The 23,655-nt window shown below is 47.6% G+C and overlaps 1 protein-coding gene and 1 pseudogene across 1 annotated transcript; both read right to left on the bottom strand.

Moving 5' to 3' along the window:
- LOC135998385 (ciliary microtubule associated protein 1A-like) overlaps positions 1 to 23,655 on the bottom strand; it is a 175,618-nt pseudogene that overhangs the window by 13,824 nt on the left and 138,139 nt on the right.
- Positions 10,113 to 10,706, bottom strand: LOC135998328 (olfactory receptor 6E1-like). Its single transcript, XM_065651472.1, has one exon. It carries the CDS (start codon positions 10,704 to 10,706, stop codon positions 10,113 to 10,115), a length of 594 nt encoding a protein of 197 aa, XP_065507544.1.

Below are 23,655 nucleotides of genomic sequence, written 5' to 3'. Positions count from 1 at the left end.
TTCACCAGCAGCAGTTTCAGATGGCAACTTTGAACCCCAGGATGGCCCCTGCCCCCCGTTCCCATGACCCCCTGCTGCAGAGCAGGGCTGACTCCTGGGCAGCCAGCGGGCACAGGCCCTGCTCCTCACGGCACCTCCAGCCAGCACCACCCAGGGCTCAGCCACGGAGCTGAAGGAAGGTCTGGAAAAGGACAAGGGGTGTGCAGCAGGGGAGGGTGTATGTGAAACAGCTTTGATTTTGCTCAGTCTCTCCTAACTTGTCACTGTCTTTTCCTCCTGTGACAGTCTCCATGCCCAGAGACAGCAAATGTCCAACAGCAGCTCCTTCGCCCAGTTCCTCCTCCTGCCGTTCACAGACACATGGGAGCTGCAGCTCTTGCACTTCTGGCTCTTCCTGGGCATCTACCTGGCTGCCCTCCTGGGCAACGGCCTCATCATCACCACCATAGCCTGTGACCAGCACCTCCACTCCCCCATGTACTTCTTCTTATTCAGTCTCTCCCTCCTCGACCTGGGCTCCATCTCCACCACTGTCCCCAAATCCATGGCAAATTCCCTCTGGGGTACCAGGGCCATTTCTTATATGGGATGTGCTGCCCAGGTCTTCTTTGTATGTTTCTTGATTGGTGCAGAGTATTCTCTTCTCACCATCATGTCCTACGACCGCTACGTTGCCATCTGCAAACCCCTGCACTACGGGACCCTCCTGGGCAGCAGAGCTTGTGTCCACATGGCAGCAGCTGCCTGGGCCAGTGGGTTTCTCAATGCTCTGCTGCACACGGACAAAACATTTTCACTGCCACTGTGCAAGGGCAATGCCCTGGACCAGTTCTTCTGTGAAATCCCCCAGATCCTCAAGCTCTCCTGTTCCAACACCTACCTCAGGGAAATTGGGCTTCTTGTTGTTGGTGCCTGTTTAATTTTTATGTCTTTTGTTTTCATTGTGCTGTCCTATGTGCAGATCTTCAGGGCTGTGCTGAGGATCCCCTCTGAGCAGGAACGGCACAAAGCCTTTTCTACCTGCCTTCCTCACCTGGCTGTGGTCTCCCTGTTTGTCACCACTGGTGCATTTGCCTACCTGAAGCCCCCCTCCATCTCCTCCCCATCCCTGGATCTGGTGGTGTCTGTTCTGTACTCTTTGGTGCCTCCAGCAGTGAACCCCCTCATCTACAGCATGAGGAACCAGGAGCTCAAGGATGCACTCAAGAAGCTGATTCAATCCGTCTTTCTGCAGCAATAAGCTGCCCATGTCTCTTCACAAGTGATTTCCCATCTATCTGGGGAACCTCCTGTGCCTTGGGAATTTCACCTGTGGTAATTCCATTGCTTTGGTAATATCTGCATGCACTCCACTTGTCCAGAGCTATGAATCCAGTCTGTGTGACACAAGGGTCTTGCACATGTGTTTGGTGTGATGGTACAGCTGGCCTATCATGTCACATCTCTGTAAGAAAAGGGGATTTTTTCGGTGCAATGTCTGGAGTTGGGCTCTTCTTCCAAAGCTGAGGTCAGGAACAGGCTGAAGAGATTGTCCCCGTGAGGCCGTGCTGCAGTGCTGGGGTTCTCCATGGGCTGAGGGGAGGAGGGCATGGGGTGATGTGTTCAGGAACAGACCTGAAGTGAGATTTCACTGGTGGCCTCTATGATCAGCCACTTCCAGCACAGGCTGCTCACTGCTGGTTCGTGGGTGAATTTTGCTGCTCGGCCGTTTTCATCCTCCTGCTGGGCCAGTGCCTGCACTGGGGGAGCTGATGGCCCTGCTCAATCTCTCTCCTCTTCCAGACTCTGGAGAAAGAATGTCTGCAAAATCCCACGTGGGAGGCAGATAGAGCTGGGTAGGTTCCAGGAGCTGGAAAAGGCTGTCTCAAGTAGAAGGAACAGAAGGAGGACAGAACACAAAGGGATGTCATGGAGATCATCCAAGGGAAACTGTTCCTCATGCCAAATACACCCTTTCCACTCCGCGCCTGCACGGTGGGTCCGTGGGACCATGTGTGGGCCAGCGGTGCTCGGCTGGCACAGAACAGGGCAGTGACAGAGGCCAGGAAGCAGCTGCCAGGGGGCGACCACCTGGTGTCTGCAAGAAAAGAGAAAGAGCTTCAGTTGCTATGTTAGAGCCTAAGACTGAACAAGGAAAATGCAGAGCTGCTGTTCAACGAGGACAGTGATCTAATAATAAACAGCAGACACCACTGGGACTGAGGGACTCAATGCCTTCTGTGCATGAGGCTTTGCTGAAAAGGACTCCCAGGCCCAATGAAGGGCTTCAAGGAGGAGAGCACGTCTTGGCAGGAACCTCAGGAAATCCCACAAGGACAAGTGCCAGTTTCTCCCCCTTTAGAGGACTCATGCTGGCAATGGCACAGGCTGGGGGCTGCCTGGCTGGGAGCAGCCCTGTGGGAAAGGTCTGTTTATGGTCAGACAATCAATGTCACCTGGATAGGTGCACTTTTTTGTATTTTTTATATATTAAAAAACATGGCAAAAGGGGCATGTCCAGGAAGTGTACTGGTGGCTGGAGAAGAAATATCTTCCCCTGTACTTGTATTACCACTACTTTATTATTTAATCTCCCTCGTATTCATCAGTTCCCACATCTCCCGATTAAAAGGCCATGTCTAAGGACATCTTTTCAGCAGACTGTCTGGACATAAGCCCTTCCCATTGCTCTCAGCCTTCCTCCTCTACTTGCTCTTTGCGCATTCAGTTACCATTCAACTGTTTGGTTTCTGCTTCGAGCTTCAGAGAGTTAGAAATTTTCAGATGTCTAATTAACTCTTCACTCAACACCTTAGTTATGTCTATAGTTAATCTTTCCTTTCTTTGTCTAAAACTGTTCTTGTACAGAGAAGTCTGATGTGAGGAAAGGTGATGCAAGTCTCTGGTGGCCAATGAGGGAACTGGCAGACTGGGGGTGGGGGGTGAGGAGCAAGGTTGTCCATACAGTGTCCAGCCTCAAGGGACTGTTCTCCTGCCTGTCCAGACGTCTTCAGGAGACCCTCTGGATCAATGTCCATTGTAGAATGCTGTTGTAACTTCTTCTATACGCTGAAAAATGATAGAAAATACCCTTGAAAGAAAAAACCCTCCTTTATGAAATCTTCTTTGAAATCTTCATCAGTAAGTGTCCCATTGAAACTTCTCCAATTAGTTCTACAAGTCTTGAATATTTGAAGAAAATTATGGAAAGAAACATGGCTTGTTAGGGCTTTCTGTGTTTTAATGAGCCCCATGGCATATTTGGTGCTGAGTCCATGAACCTCAGATAGCAAGGACAGACTGAAGAATCTCCTCAAGGAGTCCAAGTCAGAAGCAAACTCCAAAGTACCTTGAAGCATTAATGGGTCCCACTGACTGTTACTGACAAAGCTTCCCCAGGGGCTCGTTAGAGCAGATAATTGGAGGCTGTGGTTCCATCAGGCAAAGGCAAAGTGCAGCAGCTTTGATGCCGAGGAAACCCTTGATTTGTTTGATGAAGGAGAATGGCCAAGCCTTGAGCCCCTGCCCCTAGGAAGGGAGATCTTGTCCCTCACGTGTGTCTCAGGGCTCTTCCTGGGGACTTGGAGAGTGCAATACCCAGTGAAGGACAATGGCGTGACACTTCCTGGCCTCCCTGGGGGGTGCAAGGAGGCGATGGGGTGCCATGGCCATGACAACCATGTGTCTCCTCTTAGGCCTCAGTTGGCCGGGACACTAGCCATAGCCAAGGGGACAAAGACCTTGGGTCTTTCAGGGACATCCAGCATCATCCTGGGCCATCCCCACCACAGTCCATCCTACGCTCTCCCAGGCCTATGGCTGTTTCCCCACAGGCTGCAGACACCCCATGCGCTTCCCCACCTTGTTCTCACCCCAGTGTGTCCCCACCTGTGCTGCTGTCTCTCCATCCCCACCAGCTGTTCCTTGAAACACAAAGCCATGGCTGATCCAGAGTCACGTACTCCCCCAACTGACTGAGTGGGGTAAGGAAGATAACTGAAGGGGAGGGAGAAACCCATGGGTTCAGAAAAAGCATTTTAATAAGACAATAAAAATAGTATAATATAATATACTACTACTACTACTAACATACTACTACTACTACTACTATGTATAAAATAAAATAATAAAATAAAATAAAATAAAATAAAATAAAATAAAATAAAATAAATTTAAATTAAATTAAATTAAATTAAAAAATTAAGAGGAAATATAAAAAAAATCAAATTAAATTAAATTATGAAAACATACTCAGTACAATCCCTCATGTAACTCCAGTCACACAGAACAGCCAGTCCTGGAGAAGGGAGCACCTTAGTCCCAAACAGCCCATCTCAGCAAGACAGAGCAAAACGGCCCAAGGGCCAACTGCAAAATGGCAGAACAGCAAAAGGCTGAACTCACTCAAAACTCCCAACAGATCGAAACTTCCAAACAAAACTAAACAAAGTAGCTGGAAAACCTGAACTAGTGGAAGTAATTAGCCAGAAAAGTCAGCTCCAGCTTTATACTGAGCACGACACTAATTGTAGGTGTGGGAAGATAACAGAAGATTGGCAAGGAAGAGATCTGTAAATACACTTAAGTGACTGTACCTGGGGTATAGAAAAACGCAAATCACGCTCAACTTTGTTTAGCCTTGTGTGCTTCGCAAGTTGAACCTCTGCCTTTATATACTGAAGAACTGTGAAAGTCTTAAAAGCACCTTCTCAAACGTCCTTGAAATTCCTGCTCTATTGCAGGTCAATATCAAAGCAGTGTGGTGAACCGCACCTGCATGAATCCCTGAGATACAGGTGAAACCAGAAGGTCCAGGGATCCAGCCAGGACTGAGCTCTGCAGCACCTGCGCTCTTGCTGGTGTCACGTCTGCCCAGGTGCTTTTTTGGGGATCCCATAGTTAGCGAGGTAAAGAAAATAAATTACACTTCGCATTTCATCTGCGGTTTGTGGTTGTTCCTGTGACCTGCCTGTGTCAGCTCACACATTTGGCACGGTCAGCATCACCAGAAACAGCCATGCCATGGTTTGCAAAAAGGTCGGGGACTGGGACAGTCGTACTGGTGACTCCCTGTGTTCAGGGATGGCCCAGCACTGAGCGCTGGGCCCCCGTGGCCACTTTTCTGGATCAATTGGCTCTGCCACAGGCACAGCCTGAGATTGATGACGGGGCAGTGGTTACCCCGCAGGCAACTGAAATGGCTCTGCATGTGTTGCCATGGAAAGTAGCATTGGATTCTTCTCACGAGTTAGCCAGCAAATGGGTATGGTAATTATTTACCCATCTTAGAGCTCCTGAATGTGAAGTTCTCGCATAAAAACGTATCAAGGGTTGTGTGCAGGAGTTTTACCACCGTATGCTGAACCTGTCAAATCAGTGTCATCCCTCAGAACCTGGTGTGCAATGCAAAAAGGTATTAATTTGATGTGGCAGATGGGGATGGCTCATGCATTGCTTTTAGGATCCAGTCTGGACAGTGTAGCAGTAACAAGTGTCAAAATGCAGTTTTTGAGAGGAGCACCTGCCTCACTAAAACCCTGGACTACAGCAGCAGTGACAAATGCTACGAGTAATGTGGGTGCTCTAATAAATTCCTTGGGGGACATTTGGGCTGTAATTTTGGGACTCTCTGTTTGGGTAGTAAATCAAGGCAAGGTAGCAAAACCAAAAGGAATTACAGCATGGGTTATGGGGACACAAATGTAGAATGATCTTGTACAAGCTAGTATCCCACAGTCAGAAATAGATGGGATCAGAACATCAGAAATGCTTTGCCAACAGCAAAATTAATGCTTACGCAAAAAAGCTGAGCACACCTCGCCCCGTCACCAGCACTGTGCCCACTCCCACCTGCCAGCTCAATACAAGACCAGTTTGCCTTTACCTGGCAACAAAAGCAATATACTTTTCAAGTATTGCCTCAGCGATACACAGAATCATAGAATGTCTTGATTTGGAAAGGACCGACAGGATCATCGAGTCCAACTCCTGTTCCTGCACAGGACACCCAACAGTTCACACTGTGTGTCTGAGGACGTTGTCCAGTCTCTTCTTGAACACTGTCAGGTTGGGGCCGTGACACCTCCCTGGGGAGCCTGTTCCAGTGTCCAGCACCCTCTGGGTGAAGAACCTTTTCCTCATGTCCAGCTGACCCTCCCCTGGCACATCCTCCTGACATTCCCTCAGGTTCTGTCATGACATCCCCAGCTCTTCAAGCAATCTTGGATGAATCCCATCAGGCCTCATCGACTTGTAGGGATCCAGCTGGAGTAGCAGATCCAGTACAAGTTCCGGATCGTTTGGGAGTTTATCGCTCTTGCAGACGTGGTTTTCCAGCCCAGGTTTATAGGGGCCCACAAGTCCATCATCACTGTTGAAGACCAAGGTGAAGAAAGCATTAAACATCTCAGCTTCGTCTATGTCCCTGTTAATAAGGTGACCATGCTCATCAAGTAATGGGCCCAAGTTATTTCTAGTTTGCTTTTTGCCATTAATCTATTTTAAAAAGCTTTTTTATTGCCCTTCTCACTATTGAACAGCTTCAATTCTAATTGAACTTTGGCAGCATGAATTTCCTCCCTACAATAGCGAGCAGCATCTCTGTAGTCCCCCCACATTGCCTGACAAACCCAGTCAGTCCATTTGCCACCAAATGATAGTAGCCAATGTCGCACTCTGGTCAGGTACCATTTCTGTTTGCCATTATATTGCCGATCATGGCAGTGTCACAATAAGAAGCTGAAGTAGCTGTCAAATCACTGAAATTTCATTTACAGGACCAAGGCTGGGCAACTAATCCAATGAAAACACAGGGCCCTAGTGCTACTGTACTATTTTTAGGAATAGTTTGGCATGGACAGCTCAGAGAAATACCAAACAGTCCAGCAGTTTTCTGTACCAGCCACAGTAAAACAATTGCATGCCTTTGGGGGATTTTTAAGGTGTTGCAAAACTTTTATCCCCACATCTTCTGTGGAGGTGGATTCCACTTGTGAAGCGTTAATAGAAAAGCACAACAAAGTTGATACATTTAAGTCACAAAACACTAGGGAAGTAAATAATATGTCCTCTGCCGAGCTGCATGCTCAAGATCTAAATGTGCATATAGCTTGTGGACATCAATCAGCTTGTACTGCACGTGCAGGGAACATGGCTCACAATCAAACCCCTTTGCTATTATAGACTTGTAAAACCTGCGTGCATCTTTGTGCTACTTGTACTCAGGTACATTTAAGGGCATTATGTAGGCCATGGGGAAGGATAAAACGGGGTCAGTGGGCCTTGCATACCTGTCAGGTTGATTATATCGGCCTCCTACCCCCATCTAGGGGGTGGCAATATGTACACACTGCTGTGGATACAGTGTCAGGACTAACTACAGGGGAAATGGAATTATTCACACCAATGGATTGGAAAGTGGGACTGCAGCCTATTGACCTAGAAGTAAAAATTCCTATAACTCCAGAGAATGCTGTACAGTTCTGTACCCTGACTTCCGCTCTTATGTTACATCCTTCGCTAATATCACATTCTCGAGTTCTTGTATTTCAGGTATCTTCGGTGAACACCTGGGTTTTATCTAGAGGTGACAGCATTGGAACAATGTTATTGGTGTCACAGACCCAAGGTCTTACTGAAGTCCAATCTGAAAAAGTGCAGGCCATGACTTTCCAATATGTGTGGACAATTAACCCACAGCAGGTTGTTAAACCCAGAGTGATACCAGCTGAAGGAGCTGGAGCAGCAGCGTATGTACTACTGGAAGGTGACAACACTCCTGTTGATTAACTGAGATTTGTCCTGGTAAACTTAGATTTGTTCAGCCTCTACAGTATCCAAATCATTTGCCTTTAATGTTTAGGAGAAACTAACAGCTGCAGATCTCTTAATGATGTGCTTCATTGGCATGACAACCCTGGTAGCTGTATTACAGAATTGTGTTATGCTAAGGGATTATGACATTAATTTTCTTATTGTTGAGTAGGTAGTGGCTGCAAATGCTGCTTTGATTTTGAAGCCATGTGTTGCCTCAACATAGATGATGAACTAGCCAGGATGGAAGATGACATTTCACATCTTTGGGACTAATGCATTAAGTAGCGAGACGTGGACAGGCTGGAGAGTTGGGCAGGGAAAAGTTTAATGAAATGTAATGAGGGCAAGTGTAGAGTACTGCATCTGGGCAGGAACAGCCCCAGGTTGTGGTATAAGTTGGGAAACGACCTGTTAGAGAGCAGCGTAGGGGAAAGGGACCTGGGGGTCCTGGGGACAGCAGGATGACCATGAGCCAGCCCTGGGCCCTTGCGGCCAAGAAGGCCAATGGTACCTGGGGGGATTAGAAGGGGGGTGGTCAGTAGGTCAGAGAGGTTCTCCTGCCCCTCTACTCTGCCCTGGTGAGGCCGCATCTGGAATATTATGTCCAGTTCTGGGCCCCTCAGTCCAAGGACAGGGAACTGCTGGAGAGAGTCCAGCGCAGCCACGAAGATGCTGAAGGGAGTGGAGCATCTCCCGTGTGAGGAAAGGCTGAGGAGCTGGGGCTCTTTAGCTTGGAGAAGAGGAGACCGAAGGGTGACCTCATTAATGGTTATCAATATGGAAAGGGTGAGTGTCATGAGGATGGAGCCAGGCTCTTCTCAGTGACAACCAATGATAGGACAAGGGGCAATGGGTGCAAACCGGGACATAGGAGGTTCTACTTAAATATGAGAAGAAACTTCTTCACAGTGAGGGTGACAGAGCCTGGAATAGGCTGCCCAGGGAGGCTGTGGATTCTCCTTCTCTGCAGACATTCAAACCCGACTGGACGCCTTCTGTGTAACCTCATCTGGGTGTTCCTGCTCCGGCAGGGGGATTGGAGTGGATAATCTTTTGAGGTCCCTTCCAATCCCTGACAATCTTTGATTCTGTGATTCTGTGAAGTGAAACTATCTACTGATAATGCCTGGTCGAATGACTCATTTAATTCCTTGACAAGATGAATGGGACACCTGATTCAAAGCAGTATTGTAGCAAATTGTATGTTTTTCCCTTTTTCTGTATATGTTTATTGTGTTCCCCTGTAAATTGTTCTGTGCTACACCTCACAAGCCCAGATGAACAACTCTGGCTTTGCTGTCCCCAGCAGGAGCTGTCTCTTGAGTGAGGGGGTGGAATATGTGGGAATAATGCAAGAATGGGAAGGAGGAGAATTGTAAATATGCTCAAGCGACTGCAGCTGTGGTGTAGAAAAACACATAAATCACAAGTAGAACCTCAGTGTTTAGACAACAGGCCTGTGAAAAGAGTCATAAAGGCACCTTATCGTACATCCTTGAGATTCCTGCAGGCAAAGATCAAAGCAGTGTGGTAAACTGTGCCTGCATGAATCCTTATATGAAATTAGCAGGCTGGTTGATCTTCTACCGGGGCTGAATTCTGCAACACTCGCATCTCCAGTTGTCTGACCTTTGCCCAGGAGCTTAAGTGCTGTTTCAGGGATCCCCTGGTAGCGAGGTATCAAAAATAAATTTGCTCTTGGCAATTGCATTTGTGGCCTCTGGTTGTTCTTGTGACCTGCCTGCGTTGGCTCACACAGACAGGACAGACTGCAATGGTTGGGGTCCTTCCCCAAACTTCCCATTATAAGTCCTGTGCAATCCAAAAATATTCTTCCCCTGCATCGCATAATGTGTCCTACACCCCCAGGCAACTATTCTCCTAGTCCAAGTGATGATCCAGAGAGCTGCTCTCAGTGACTCTTCTTGATGGGTTTCACTCCTGGACGACGAGGCTGATGGCTCTCCCAGGATGGCCCCGGGACAAGAAGTTCATTCCTCAGAGCCTGTAATTTGGGTTCTCACTTGCCAATGAGCCTCTGTGCTCTTCTTGGTTTTGGAGATGGGCTCTTGATGAGCTGGTGGCTCTCCAGTGATGGGGCTGAGAGCAGCTGGGGCAGGGTATTAACTGAGTTACTTCTCCTGCCATTGTTAGTGCCTTCTTTGTGTGTGCAGGTGAGCTTCTTATCACTTAACACAATCGAACAAGAACATAAATCTCCTGAAGTATCTCTGTCTGGAGGTTACATACATATGCATTGGTATTATTTAACATATGATAGCAGATCACTGGAAGTGCTGTCCAGAAATGCCTCATGATTAGGGGAAAAGCTGTGCTCTTGTACGGGCAATGGCTTCATTCAGGGCCAGTATCACAGTCTTGTTCCTAAGACTGTAGATGAATGGATTTAAGAAGGGGTACAGAACGGTGTTCAGCAATGCTACAATGCTCTTAGTCTCCAAGGAAACATATTCTGAAGGACATGCATAGAGAACAATACAGCTCCCATATGCCATTGCCAAGGTGGTGAGATGGGAAGAACATACAGAAAAAGCTTTTTTCCTCCCAGAGGCTGTTGGAAGATGTAGAATACAGAAAAGGATGCACAGGTAAAATGCCAGAGTTAAATATAAGGAACCCAGAATGACAAAGGATAAGAAAACAGAGTCTGTTTTCCAAAGCATGCTAGTGTCAGAGCAGGACAGTTTGAATAAGGGGGAGTTGTCACAGAAAAAGTGGTGGATCTCATTTGAGCTACAGAAGGTCAGCTGGGAGAGGATGACCAGGTGGTAACTCAAGAATGTGAAGCCTGTGACCCAAGTAGCAACAACCAGGTGGATGCAGAGCTGAGGCTTCATGATGGCAGCATAACGCAAAGGTTGGCAGATGGCAACATAGCGGTCAAAGGACATGACAACAAGTAGAACACACTCTGTACAGCCCAGGGCAAAATAGAAATAGGATTGGGCAAAGCAGCTGCTTAGTGAGATTGTTCTCCTACCAGAACCCAGGATCACAACCAACTTGATGCTTGTGGAGGATGTAAACCAGATTTCCAGGAAGGCCAGATTGCCAATGAAAAAGTACATGGGGGTTTGAAGGCGGTGATCCGCATACACAAGGAAAATGATGATAGTGTTCCCCATCACTGTTGTCAGGTACATGAGCGCAAAGACCAAAGAGAGTAAGAGCTGTAGTCTTTGGTCAAGGCCTGAGAAACCCTCTAGGATGAACTCAGTAACTGCAGTTTCATTTTCTGGTCCCACGTTGAATTTCGGTTCGTCATGCCAAGACAGGAACATGGCAAAAAACAAGTGTGATAATTCCACAGTCTGGGAGAAAGGGTCTCCAAAACCTTCTCTGCTTCTTTCCTTTCTTGCAGTCTTCCTCTAGTACACAGATAGAGTACTTCAAGCATTTCTCATACCCTGATTTTTCTGTATCAAATTTCAGTTGGAGTTCTCAGAGAATTTGTTGTCTTCTTTCTACCTTTTTTAAACACTCGTAAAGAATTCTTCCTTCATGACAGAGGATTTTAAAGTCTGTTAGCTATTTTATCCCATTCCTGGCAAATTCCAAATTCATGCCGGTCTGTTGCAAACACCTGTCACACCTATGTGCCTAACTCATCTCTTCTATTGCACAAATGCCAAACTATTACAGCAAATCAAATCAAATCAAATCAAATCAAATCAAATCAAATCAAATCAAATCAAATGTATGTTGAAAGCTTTTCTTTCTACTTTTCAGTACTTGCCTTTTTGGACTAGGAATCCCTGAGTATCTATTGATTTCAGAATAGGCAGTATCAAGCATCTCTTTCGTAATCCCGTGCTTTCTTCCACAGCTTTGTGCTGTCTGTTTCTTCAGGAGAGGGGAGGGGAGGGCAGAATAGGGACCAAGTATAACTCATCTTCTTTAGCACTCTAAATAATGACTGAAATTTGTTATAGTTCCACACAGTCTCGTCTGACATCCATCTGCACCGAAATGCAGTTACTTCCAAACAGTTGCTCATTGCTATTACTATCAAATGTCCTGACTTAAACACAGACCAGGAAAATAGTGACTGGAAGAGATTCGTACCTTTTCTTTTGCGTGCCAGCTATAGTTTGGGAGGACCCAGCCTTGAGAGATTTCTCCTCTCTCCATTGATTATACAGGGAGCCTTGGGAAAACAAATTCTCACAGGCACCTGTTGTGAAGCAGGTGAAACTCACTATTCAAGTCTCAAATCTCCAATTCCTTAAGTTATTTTGTTTTTTAAATCAAACTACACATCTAGGAGAAAGAAAGACAAAAAACCCCCCACATATACAATAAAGACTGGTGTTTTTCCCTTCATCTTTACATTTGTTTTCAGACATAGAAAGGAGTAGAGCAGACGGCTCCAAAAACAGAATAATTCAAAATGCAAGGGGAGAAGAGGGAGAAGAGGAGATGGTGGGTTTGAGGTGATGAAACAAAGTTGTGTGGGTGTGCAACCAGAGCTCTTCAGTCATTAGTCACCTGGGTGGTCCAAGGACTTTCCCATCTCATTGTCCACAGAGACAACAGCAGAAACTGGTCTGAGACAATGGATCAACTTGAAACCAAGTGATTGAGTTCAGTCAACCTCCTTCAATATCAACCACCTCCAAAATAAGCAAAAATTAGTCACCTTCAAATTAAATGTTGGCCTGACTTGTGCGGGATTTCTCCAGGTGGGATTCCAGATAGTGCTGGAGACAGGCAGATCCTGCTGTGCCTGGGCCTGTTTCCTGTGCATAAAGGTAGTTTTTAACATCCTGGATGAAGAACCTGACTGTTTCAGAGATCCCTGTAGCAGTTTCTGCTGCAAAACTGAATAAAATTGAGTAAACAGTAATTACTTAACTTGCTTGCACATGCCAGAGAGGATGTGCAGGACAACAGGCTGGCTGAATTGTAAGAACTCAGCAGAACAGTTGTAAGGGGAGCCTCACTTGATCCAATTGAAGACACTCTTGCAAAGATCCTTGCAAAGGAGTCTCTTCCGATCTATGGTATTCCATAATTCAATTAATCTTTTCCTTAGAGAGCTCTTCAAAGAACAGGCAAGGAAGTAAAAGAGACAGAGGGAAAGAAGTAGAGATATAAAATGTGCCAATACAAATTGAGAAGATCCTCTGAACAGTGTTTCTCAACTCAAACCATTGGTAGGCAATGTGTTTTGGGAAATGGCTGCATAAAAACATTCACATAGAGATACAGTGTTTAATCAGCTTGCTGACACTTGCCCATGGTACTGTCAAAACAAACAAACTAACTAACTAACTGACTACGAAGAGTTTCATGAAAATTGGTTTAAAAATACTAGCAGTTGTGGAAAGGAAGACTTTTTCAGCTATTACACAGAAGCCTTTTCTGCAGAGGGCTCAACTATTTCCTAAAATCTACGTTCAGGGATTGATTCAGTTGTTTGCACAGAGGTGGCCACTACCACCAACATACCCTGGGGTAGCTGAAGCACCATGTGGGACTGGGAGAAGTCTCCCTGGACCTGTGGGAGCTGTGCTGGAGCATGAGCTGGTAGGCGTGAGCTGAGGTAGGGGACCTTAGGGGTGGTGCAGGGCTGCTGGGTGGGCTGAGCAGTGACCTCAGCAGCACAGCAGCCCATTGTGTCCCGTTGGATGCTGCTGTGAGGTCACTTCTGTCACAGAAACTGACTGACCAGCAGTGGGAAGGCAAATACGCAGAGGTCATGAAGGCCATCAGAAAGCTGCTCCCAAGATGATGACAGATTTGGGAAGGTCAAGGGGAACTGGGACAAGAAGGACTGGAGATTTGCGGGAGGAAAGAATGGCTTGGCCAACAGAGATAAAAGATTTGGAGGGTTTCAGGTAACGGTGATGCCGCCGTGACATTGACTGTGAAAACATTCATGTTAGGCACTTACCTGTGTTCTAAGCAGTAATCTTAAACTCTAAACTTACCCCTAAATGCTAGTCCTCATCCTGACAGTAATGCACTACTTTAAACCCAAAGCTCAAAATTTACCTCTAAGCCAAATCCCAAGCCTATAACCCCTTATTCTTAGTCTTACCCTTTTACTCACTTTAATCCCTACCCTGTATCCCTAGCCTTAAGATACCAGCCTTAACCTTAGGCCTCACCACAACCCTAAAAAAAAATATACCTCACAAAGCTAGCGCATACCCTTGACACTAACCACACACCTAAGCAGATTACCAGGTGCCTAAATCTTAACCCTGAACAGCGAGCTCTAATCCTTAATCCCTAAATTGAACACCTCATCCTCAAAGCTCTCATTGCCATGCTCAACCCCCATCACCTCCAACCCCTCTCCCTACCCTACTTAAGCAGTTTGGCCCCTTGGGGCAACCCAGGGTTATTCTGGAGCAGCCACGGGGCATCTGAAGAGGGATGTGAGGTTACAGGTGCCTGACCAGCTGTCAGGCCCAAGGAGGAGATGGATAGGATTGCTGGGACGAGGTCTATGGTGCTTCAGAGATTCATGGGCATGTGAGAGGCACATGGCTGTGATGGTGGCTGTGAGGTCACTTCCATCTGAGTACCTGGTAGGCCAGCTTCAGGCACATGACTGGTCTATGTGTGTGTCCTTGAAGCTGTGCCTAAGGAACTGATAGGCCACCAACATGTACCTAGCTTGAATGTTGTTTGCAAGGTCACTGCTGCGGTAGCATCTTGCAAGACTGGCATGGAGATGCATCTGGCAGTCAGAGAAAGACAACCAGCAGGTGCATGGGATTGGAGGGTGACAATCATTTTACTTTTATCTGCAGCAAGCACATGCCTTTGGTCTTTCCAGGATGCTGAAAGGCCAACAGCAGGCATGTGGCTTGGAAGATCATGGTGAGGATACTTCTTTCTGGTCAGCTGAGAGACCACGAGCAGGCGGATGGTCTGGGTCAAATACTTTAAGGGTGGATTCTGAGATCATGGAACTTTGCTTGACAATGGGAAAGAGCAGAAGAAAGAGAGAAACTGCTGCAAAGTGCTGCTTGAAATGTGGAGACGGGGCATGATGAGCTAAAAATGTCACTTGAAGGTTGCACTGTGGTGCAAGAGGTCACCCAGAGGGAGTCTGCAATCAGCCCATGGCTTTGTGTTTCACAGAACAGCCAGGGAGGGTGGAAAGACATCAGGGCAGTATGGAAATGCCATGGCGAGAGCAAGGTGGGGAAGAGATGGGTGTCTACAGCCATGGGGAAAGAGGGGCAGGTGTGGGACAGTGTAAGCCAGTCAGTGGTGGAGATGGCCAAGGGCTCTGGTGGGGCTGGAAGGCACCCACAGAACAGAGATGTTTGTCCACTTGGCCATGGCAGTTGTCTCTGCCACAGACCTGTGAGGAGACACGTCCTCATGGCACAGGGGCCTCATTGCAGCCTCACAGGGAAGTGTCAGGCTGTTGTTCTTCACTCAGTATCACACCCACATCCCAGTGCCCCAGGAAGAGCCACGCATGAGGGACAGGATCTGCCCTCCCAGGGGCTGGGCTGAGGACTTGGCCTTTCTGCCTCATAAATCAAACCAAAGGTTTTCTCAGCATCAGAACTGTCTGTATGTGACCTTTGCCTATCTGCCATCATGGCCTCCAAGTATCTGCTCAAACGACTCCATCAGGAGAGTTTGTTGGTAATTGCCATCAGTTGGGCCAGTTAATGCTCCGTGACACTTCGGCATTTGCTTCTGACTTTACGTCCTTGAGAGGTTTTTTCAGTCTCCTCTCAGTATCTGAGGTTCGTGGACTCAGCACCAAATGCACCATGGGGCTCATAAAAGTGAAGAAAGTCCTAAGGATCCGTGTGTGTGATTCATGATTCTTGAAAAGTCTTCAAGACTTGTACAGTAAATTAGAGAGGTTTTAGAAGTCTAGTTGAAGATTTCTATAAGCATTTAATATTTTTATTTTCATATTTAAGGATTTTTTTCATTACTTTTCAATTTATGGAAGAGGTGATACCAGCATTTTCTAATTGATATTGATCCAGACTGTCTCCTAAGGAGGTCTAGACAGATTGGAAAAGTGGTCCCTTGAGGTCTGACACTGTATGGACAATGTTGCTCCTCACCTCCCAACTCCACTATTCCTGTCATCGCACATCTGGGACTTACATCACTTTCCTTACATCAGACTTCTCTACTGAAGGCTGCAACTGGATGTTAAAGCCTCTTTCCACAAATTTTCACCTGCTCTCCTTAGAGAACTGGCTGCAAAAAGGCACAAAAAGGTTTTCCATGGTTTTGAACACACAAATTCAAATGTGATAAGATCATCAAAAAGATAAAACACAGGCCTCAGCTCTATGCCAAGTCCAAGCTGGCTCCAATGAGTTCCACCTTCCAGAAGGGAGAACTATGCAATAAATATTTTTGAGAGATAGATAGGAAATTATAAATATAAACACAATTAAAAGACATGGTGAATTTCTTCAGGCCAGGAGGAAATAACTGGAATGTGAGGGAGATGAAACACACAGAGTAAGAAGTAGAGTACTGGTGATGCAAAGACAAGGAAAAATCAATATTTCTTCTCCTGCTGTTAATACACATCCTGAAAAATTCTCAGTTAGAAATCACGGGAAAAGCTCAGACGTTTTACTGAATGTATTCAATAATTTCAGTTCATTTACAGATACATTTTTGAAAGTTCTCAGGATTGCAGTCACTGTCCAACCATGCACATGGAACCTGCAGTGAACCCCCTCATCTACAGCATGAGGAACCAGGAGCTCAAGGATGACCTGAGGAAACTGATTACTGGATTATTTTCTGAAGCTATAAACTGCCCATCATCTTCTGCAAATTGTTACAGGCCCAGCCTGTCTTCTGTATTTTTTGTCACTCCTTGTGGTTTTTCACATGTGATAATATTGTCATCCCCTTTCTACTTCACTGTATTCTTACTGAGAGGCTGTGTAAATGAGGAGCTGTGCTCTATGTGTGTTTAAACAAATTAAAAGGCCTTGCGGTAACTGTTTTTTCCTGAGATCCTTTCACCAAGGCCTGTTTGGAGCTGCAGGGACAGTTCCTGTGTGCACGGGAGGAGGGGAAGAGAGTCCAGCCTGGCAGCACTGCCAGGGAGCAGCAGCGCTTGGCCTTCCAGAGCTGTTCTCGTTCCACTGCCACACTCTCCTTCTCATCCCTTGTGTTGGTGCAAGACCTGAGAGCTCTGGCAGCTTGGTCACCATCCTGCTGTGTGTCAGTCCTGTGAGCGCAGGCAGGGACAGGCAATGGGAGGGGGATGGATGGGTGTGGTATTATGAGGTCAGTTGTGTCTCAGAAACTCATAATCCAGTAAGCAGCATGTGGCTGTGAAGGGGACCGTGAGGTCAGTTCTGTCTCTGGAGGTGACAGCCCAGCAGCAGGGACATGGCTGGGAAAGAACCTCTGCCAAAGTACCCACAGGCCCTACCCAGGAAGAGGCCTTGGAGACAGGTTGTCATGTCCATTCTGCCTGAGAACATGATGGGACAGCAGCAGGAACATGGTCATGTCTATCAGAGAAGCTGGAAGACCAGCAGCAGTCACGGGATTTAGATGATCATGGTGACGCTATTTCTCTCCAGTCAGGTAGAAGACCACAAGAAGCCTAACAGGTTGGGTTCCCTGCTTGAAGGGCTGTTTCTGAGATGGTTGAGCTTTCCTTGGTAGAGCAAAAAAGCAGGAGAAAGAAAAAAAAAAGTCACGAAGTGCAATTTTAAAGGTGGAGACAGGATATCAGGAGGAAGAAATGTCACTGGAAGGGCAGTGCTGTGGTGCAAGTGGTCACCCAGAGGGAGCTGGATCAGCCCACGGTTTGTGTTCCAAAGAACAGGCAGTGAGGGTGCAGACACATCAGTGAAGGGACAGAAATGCTGGCGTGAGAGCAGGTGGGGAGGCGAGATGGGTGTCTGCAGCCTGTAGGGAAAGAGGGGCAGGTGTAGGACCGTGTAGAACAGCCTGTGATGGAGATGGCAAAGGGCGCTGGCAAGGCTGGAAGGCACCAACAGAACCCAGGTCTCTGTCCCCTTGGCCATGGCAGTTGTCTCTGCCACTGAGGCCTAGGAGAAGACATGTCCTCATGGCACTGGTGCCTCGTTGCCTCCTTGCAGCCCCATGGGGAAGCTGGAAGTTGTTGTACCAGTGTTGTCCTTCCCTCTGCTTTGCACACCCACATCCCACAGTCCCAGGAAGAGCCCTGAGCCGTGTGTGAGGGACAGGATCCCCCTTCCCATTGCCTGGAGGTCATGGCTTGTCCTTTCTGCTTCAGAAAGCAAACCAAGGGGTTTCTCAGCATCAGAGCTGAAGATTAAAAGGAGACCTCATGGTGGCTACAGCCTCCTCACAAGGGGAGAAGGAAGGATAGGTACTGATGTCTTCTCTCTGGTGACCAGTGACAGAATCCGAGGGAATGGCAGGAAGATGTGCCAGGGGAGGGTCAGTTGGACATGAGGAAAAGGTTCACCCAGAGGGTGCTGGACACTGGAACAGGCTCCCCAGGGAGGTGTCATGGCCCCAAGCCTGATAGTGTTCAAGAAGAGACTGGACAACATCTTCAGACACACGGTGTGAACTGTGAGGTTGTCCTGTGCAGGGGCTGGAGTTGGACTCAATGATTCTGGAACACAGGAGGTTCCACTTAAATATGAGAAGAAAGTTCTTCACACTGAGGGTGACAGGGCCTGGACCAGGCTGCCCAGGGAGGTTGAGGAGTCTCCTTCTCTGCAGACATTCAAACCCGCCTGGTTCCTGCGTAACCTCATCTGGGTGTTCCTGCTCCAGCACAGGAATTGGACAGGATGATCTTTTGAGGTCCCTTCCAATCCCCAACATTCTGTGATTCTGTGATCCTTGTGGGTCCCTTCCAACTCAGGACATTCTATGATTCTATGAAATACTAGGTCAAAAGTCCACGTTTTCATTGTACAGATGAGGTGTAAACAGACACATCATGTGCATGTCCAATCTGTGCGTGTGGTGAGATGAACCCAAGGCAGTACAAATGCTCTCAGCTATTCCTTGGGGTGCCATAAAGGTCAGTGGGACAGAGATGGTGTTCAGGGCTCTCTTCCAACCTGCATTATTGTAGCATTCCATGAATCTTTTCCTTGGAGAGCTCTTTCAAGACAGAATAGACAGAGGAAGAAGGAAAAAAGAGACAGAAGCAGAGATATAAAATGCACCAGTGTAAATACAGCAGCTCCTCTGAGGAACGTTTCTCCACTCAAACCCTTGATAGGAAATCTATTAGATAAATAAGATGAAACCAGCTCAGTTTTACCTGCTTACACACTGGACCACAAGGAGGGTGATGGCTGGGTCTGATGTCATGTGCTCAGCTGTGTCTCAGGAACTTATAGTCCAGTAGCAAGCCAATGCCTGTGGAGGAGACTGTGAGGTCACTTGTGCCTCTGCAGGGGATAGGCCAACAGCAGGAACATGGCTGGGAAAGGACTGTGAGGTCACACATATGAGACGAGCAATCCGGGCCCAATCAGCATGGCTTTATGAAAGGCAAATCCTGCTTGACCAACCTGATCTCCTTCTATGACAAGGTGACCAGCTTAGCAGATGAGGGAAAGTCTGTCGTGGGGGAGTGAATCCACCACACAGGCTGTGGATGTTGTGTACTTAGACTTCAGTAAAGTCTTTGACACCGTATCCCACAGCATCTCCTGGAGAAGCTGCAGCTCATGGCCTGGATGGGTGTATCTGTGATGGGTAAAGAACTGGCTGGAGGGCCGGGCCCAAAGAGTTGTGGTGAACGGAGCCAAATGCATTTGGTGGCTGGTCATGAGTCGTGTTCCCCAGGTCTCAGTATTGGCGCCAGTTCTGTTTAATCTCTTTATCAGTGATCTGGATGAGGGGATTGAGGGCACCCTCAGTAAGTTTGCAAATGACACCAAATTGGGTGGGAGTGTTGATCTGCTGGAAGGTGGGAAGGCCATACAGAGGTATCTTGGCTGACTGAGGCCAATTGTATGAGGTTCAAGAAGGGCAAGTGCTGGGTGAGGCACTTGGTTCACAACAACCTCCTGTAACACTACAGGCTCAGGGAAGAGTGGCTGGAAAGCTGCTTGTTGGAAAAAAAAACCTGAGGGTGTTGATTGACAGTAGCTGAACATGAACCAGCGTGTGCCCAGGTGGCCAAAAAGGCCAATGTCCTCCTGGTGTCCACGAAGAATAGTGTAGTGCGCAGAACCGGGGCAGCGATCACCCCCTTGTACTTGGTGCTGGTGAGGCCACAACTCGAATCCTCAGTTCAGTTTTGGGTTCCTCACTGTAGGAAAGACCTTAAGGTGCTGGAGTGAGTGCAGAGGAGGGGACAAGGCTGTTGAGGGTCTGGAGCACAAGTCTTCTGAGGAGCAGCTGCGGGACCCAGGGGTGTTGAGCCTGGAGAAAATGAGACTGAGGGGAGACCTTTTCACTCTCTACAACTATCTGGAAAGAGGTTGTTGCATGGAGGGTGTTGTTCTTCTCCTGATTAGCAAGTGATAGGATGAGAGGAAATGGCCTCAAGTTGTGCCCGAGAAGGTTCAGATTGGATATTAGGAAACTTTTCTTCACGGAAAGGGTTGTCAGGCATTGGAACAGGATGCCAAGGGCAGTGGTGGAGTCACCATCCCTGGAGGTGTCTAAAAGATGTGTAGATGAGGTTCTTAGGGACATGGTTTAGTGCTAGAGTTAGGTTATGGTTGGACTCAATGATCTTAATGGTCTCTTCCAACTCAAATGATTCTATGATTCTATGCTTGAAGGGTTATTTCCCAAATGGTGGAGCTTTCCTTGGAGGTAGGAATCATAGAATCATAGAGAGTCTTGGAAGGGAGCTTCGAAGTTCATCTAGTCCAACCATCCTTCCATGAGCAGTGACATCTTCAACCAGATCAGGCTGCTCAGAGCCCCATGCAGCCTGGCCTGGGATGTCTCCAGGATGGGGCATCCACCACCTCTCAGGGCAAATGGTGCTGTTGTTTCATCACCCTCATTGTAAAAAATTTCTTTCTCCTGTCTGGCCTGAATCTCCCCTCTTTTACTTGAAAATCATCACCTCTTGTGCTATCACAACACGCCCGGCTAAAAAGTCTGTCCCCATCATTCTTATCGGTCTCTTTTCAGTACAGAAAGGTTGCAATAAGGTCTCCCTGGAGCCTTCTCTTCTCCAGGCTGAACTACACCAACTCTCCCAGCCTGTCCTCCCAGCAGAGCTGTTCCATCCCTCTGATCATCTTGGTGGCCCTGCTCTGGACCCTCTCCAACAGGTCCATATCTGTCCTGTACTGAGGGCTCCAGAGCTGGATGCAGGACTCCAGGTGGGCTCTCACCAGAGCAAGGCAGAGGGGCAGAATCCCCTGCCTTGACCTGCTGGTCATGCTCCTTTGGATGCAGCCCAAGATGTGTTTGGCCTTCTGGGCTGCAAGCACATCTTGCCGGCTCCTGTCCAGTCTTTCACCCACCAGTATCCACAAGTCCTCCTCGTCAGGGCTGCTCTACATCCCTTCATCCCCCAGCCTGTACTGATAGCAGGGGTTGCCCCAACCCAGGTGCAGTACCTTTCGTTTGGCCCTGTTGAACCTCTGGAGATTCACATGAACCCACTTCTCGAGCTTATCCAGGTCCCTCTGGATGGCCTTCTGTCCCACAGGCATGTCAGCAACACCGCTCAGTTTGGTATAAATCTACGAACTTGCTGAGGGTGCACTTGGTCCCACCATGTCATTGATGAAGATATTAAACAGTACTGATCCCACTATGGACCCCTGAGGGACACCACTTGTCACCAGTGGCCATCCAGACATTGTGCCATTGTGCTCTCTTGGTGTGAACAATGAGCCAGTTCCTCACCCATCAAACAGTCCAGCCATCAGATCAATATCTCTCCAATTCAGAGAGAAGGGTGTTGTGAGGGACCATGTCAAAGGCTTTACAGAAGTCCAGATAGATCTGACATCCATAGCCCTTGCTTTGTCCACTGATGTAGTTACCCCATCGTAGAAGGCCACTGGGTTAGTCAGGCAGGACTTGCCCTTGCTGAAGCCATGCTGGCTGTCTCAAATCACCTCCCTGTCCTCCTTGTGCCTCAGCAGAGCTTCTAGGAGGATCTGTTCCATGATCTTCCCAGGCACAGGTAAAAGGGTGACAGGTCAGTACTTTTCAGGGTCCTCCTTTCTACAGCAGAGAGAAACACTGCCACACAGCACAGCTTGGAACGTGGAGACTGGACATGAGGAGGAAGAAATGTCACTCAAAGGGTAGTGCTGTGGCATGAGAAATCATTCAGAAGGAGCATGAGATCAGTCTACCTCCTTGTGTTTCGAGGAACAGACCATGAGAGTGGAGACACATCAGTCAATGTATGGAAATACCAGGGTGAGAGCAAGGGGAGGAAGCGAGATGGGTATCTACAGCCTGCAGGGAAACAGAAGCAGCTGTGGGACAGTGTAGGACAACCTGTGGTGGAGATGGCAAAGGGCACTGGCAAGGCTGGATGTCGCCAAGAGAACCCAAGTCTTTGTCCCCTTGGCTACGGCAATCATCTCTGCCACCAAGGCCTATGAGGAGACATGTTGTCCTCAGGCACTGGGGGCACCTCATGGCCTCCTTGCACACCCCAGTAAGGCTGGGAACTGTCACACCATTGTCCTTCACTCAGCATCACACAGCCCACATCCCCCTGCCCCAGGAAGAGCCCTGGGCAATGTGTGAGGGACAGGATCTGCCTTCCCAGGGGCTGGGGGTCAGGCCTTGGCCTCTCTGCTTCATCAGACAAAACCAGGGTTTTCTCAGCACCTCAGCTGCCTGCACATTACCCTTTGTTTATCCGCCATCATGGCCTCCAATTCTCTGCTCTAACGAGTCCCTGGGGCGGCTTTGCTGGTAGTTGCCCTCAGTGGAACTCATTAATACTTCAAGGGACTTAGTACTTTTTTCTTCTGACTTTGACTTCTGGAGAGGTTTGTGCAATCTCCTCTCAGCACCTGAGGTTCAAGGACTCAGCACCAAATGCACCATGGGGCTCATTACACAGAAGAAAGCTCTAAGAAACTGTGTGTCTTCTTGTAATTTCCTTCTAGTCTTGTACAGTTAATTAGAGTGGTTTCCTAGTGTAGTTGCAGAGAATGATTTCAAAAACCTTCTAATAAAAATTACTTCTTTTTTTTTTTTATTTCGTAAAGGATATAGTTTATTTTTTTTCAGTGTGCAGAAGAGGTGATTGCAGCATTACCTGATATTGATCCAGGGCCTCTCCTAAGGAAGTCTGGACTGGTCAGAGAAGCTGTCCCTTGAGCTCTGACACAGTGTGGACAACCTTGCTCCTCGCCTCCCCAACCCCATCATTTCTCTCATTGGCCACCTGGGACTTGCATCCCTTTTCCTTACACCAGACTTCTCCACTGCAGTCTGACGCTGGATTCTCCAGCTCCTTTGCACCAGCTCCCACCTCCTCTCCTTGGAGACCTGGCTGCACACAGGCAAAGAGAGACTTTTCTTTACTTTTGAACAAACAAAACAAAACTGATAAGATTCATCATTAAAAGAAAACACACTCCTCAACTCTATGCCAAGGACAAACTGCCACTAATGAGGTTCACCTTCTCCGAGGCATAACCATGCAAGCAATGTTTTAGACAGAAAGGAAATTATAAAATAAACACAATAAAAGAGTTGGCTAAAGACAGAATTAGACAGACTACTGAAAGACAAGGAAGCTTTTAACTCCTTGAAGCTGAAAGCAGCAACTGGATTGTTGACAAATGTCTGAGTGATCAAACAGTAAGCGGAAGGGAAATCCAGAGAGCAATCGCAAGTACTTGTGTGCAGATCAGCTGCTGGAAATGTGGCTTCAGACATGGTCAGTTTAGTTAGGGCAGGAGA

The sequence above is a fragment of the Caloenas nicobarica genome, chromosome 25, assembly GCF_036013445.1.
Source record: "Caloenas nicobarica isolate bCalNic1 chromosome 25, bCalNic1.hap1, whole genome shotgun sequence".
NCBI lineage: Eukaryota > Metazoa > Chordata > Aves > Columbiformes > Columbidae > Caloenas > Caloenas nicobarica.
This window is presented reverse-complemented; position numbering and strand designations above follow the sequence as displayed.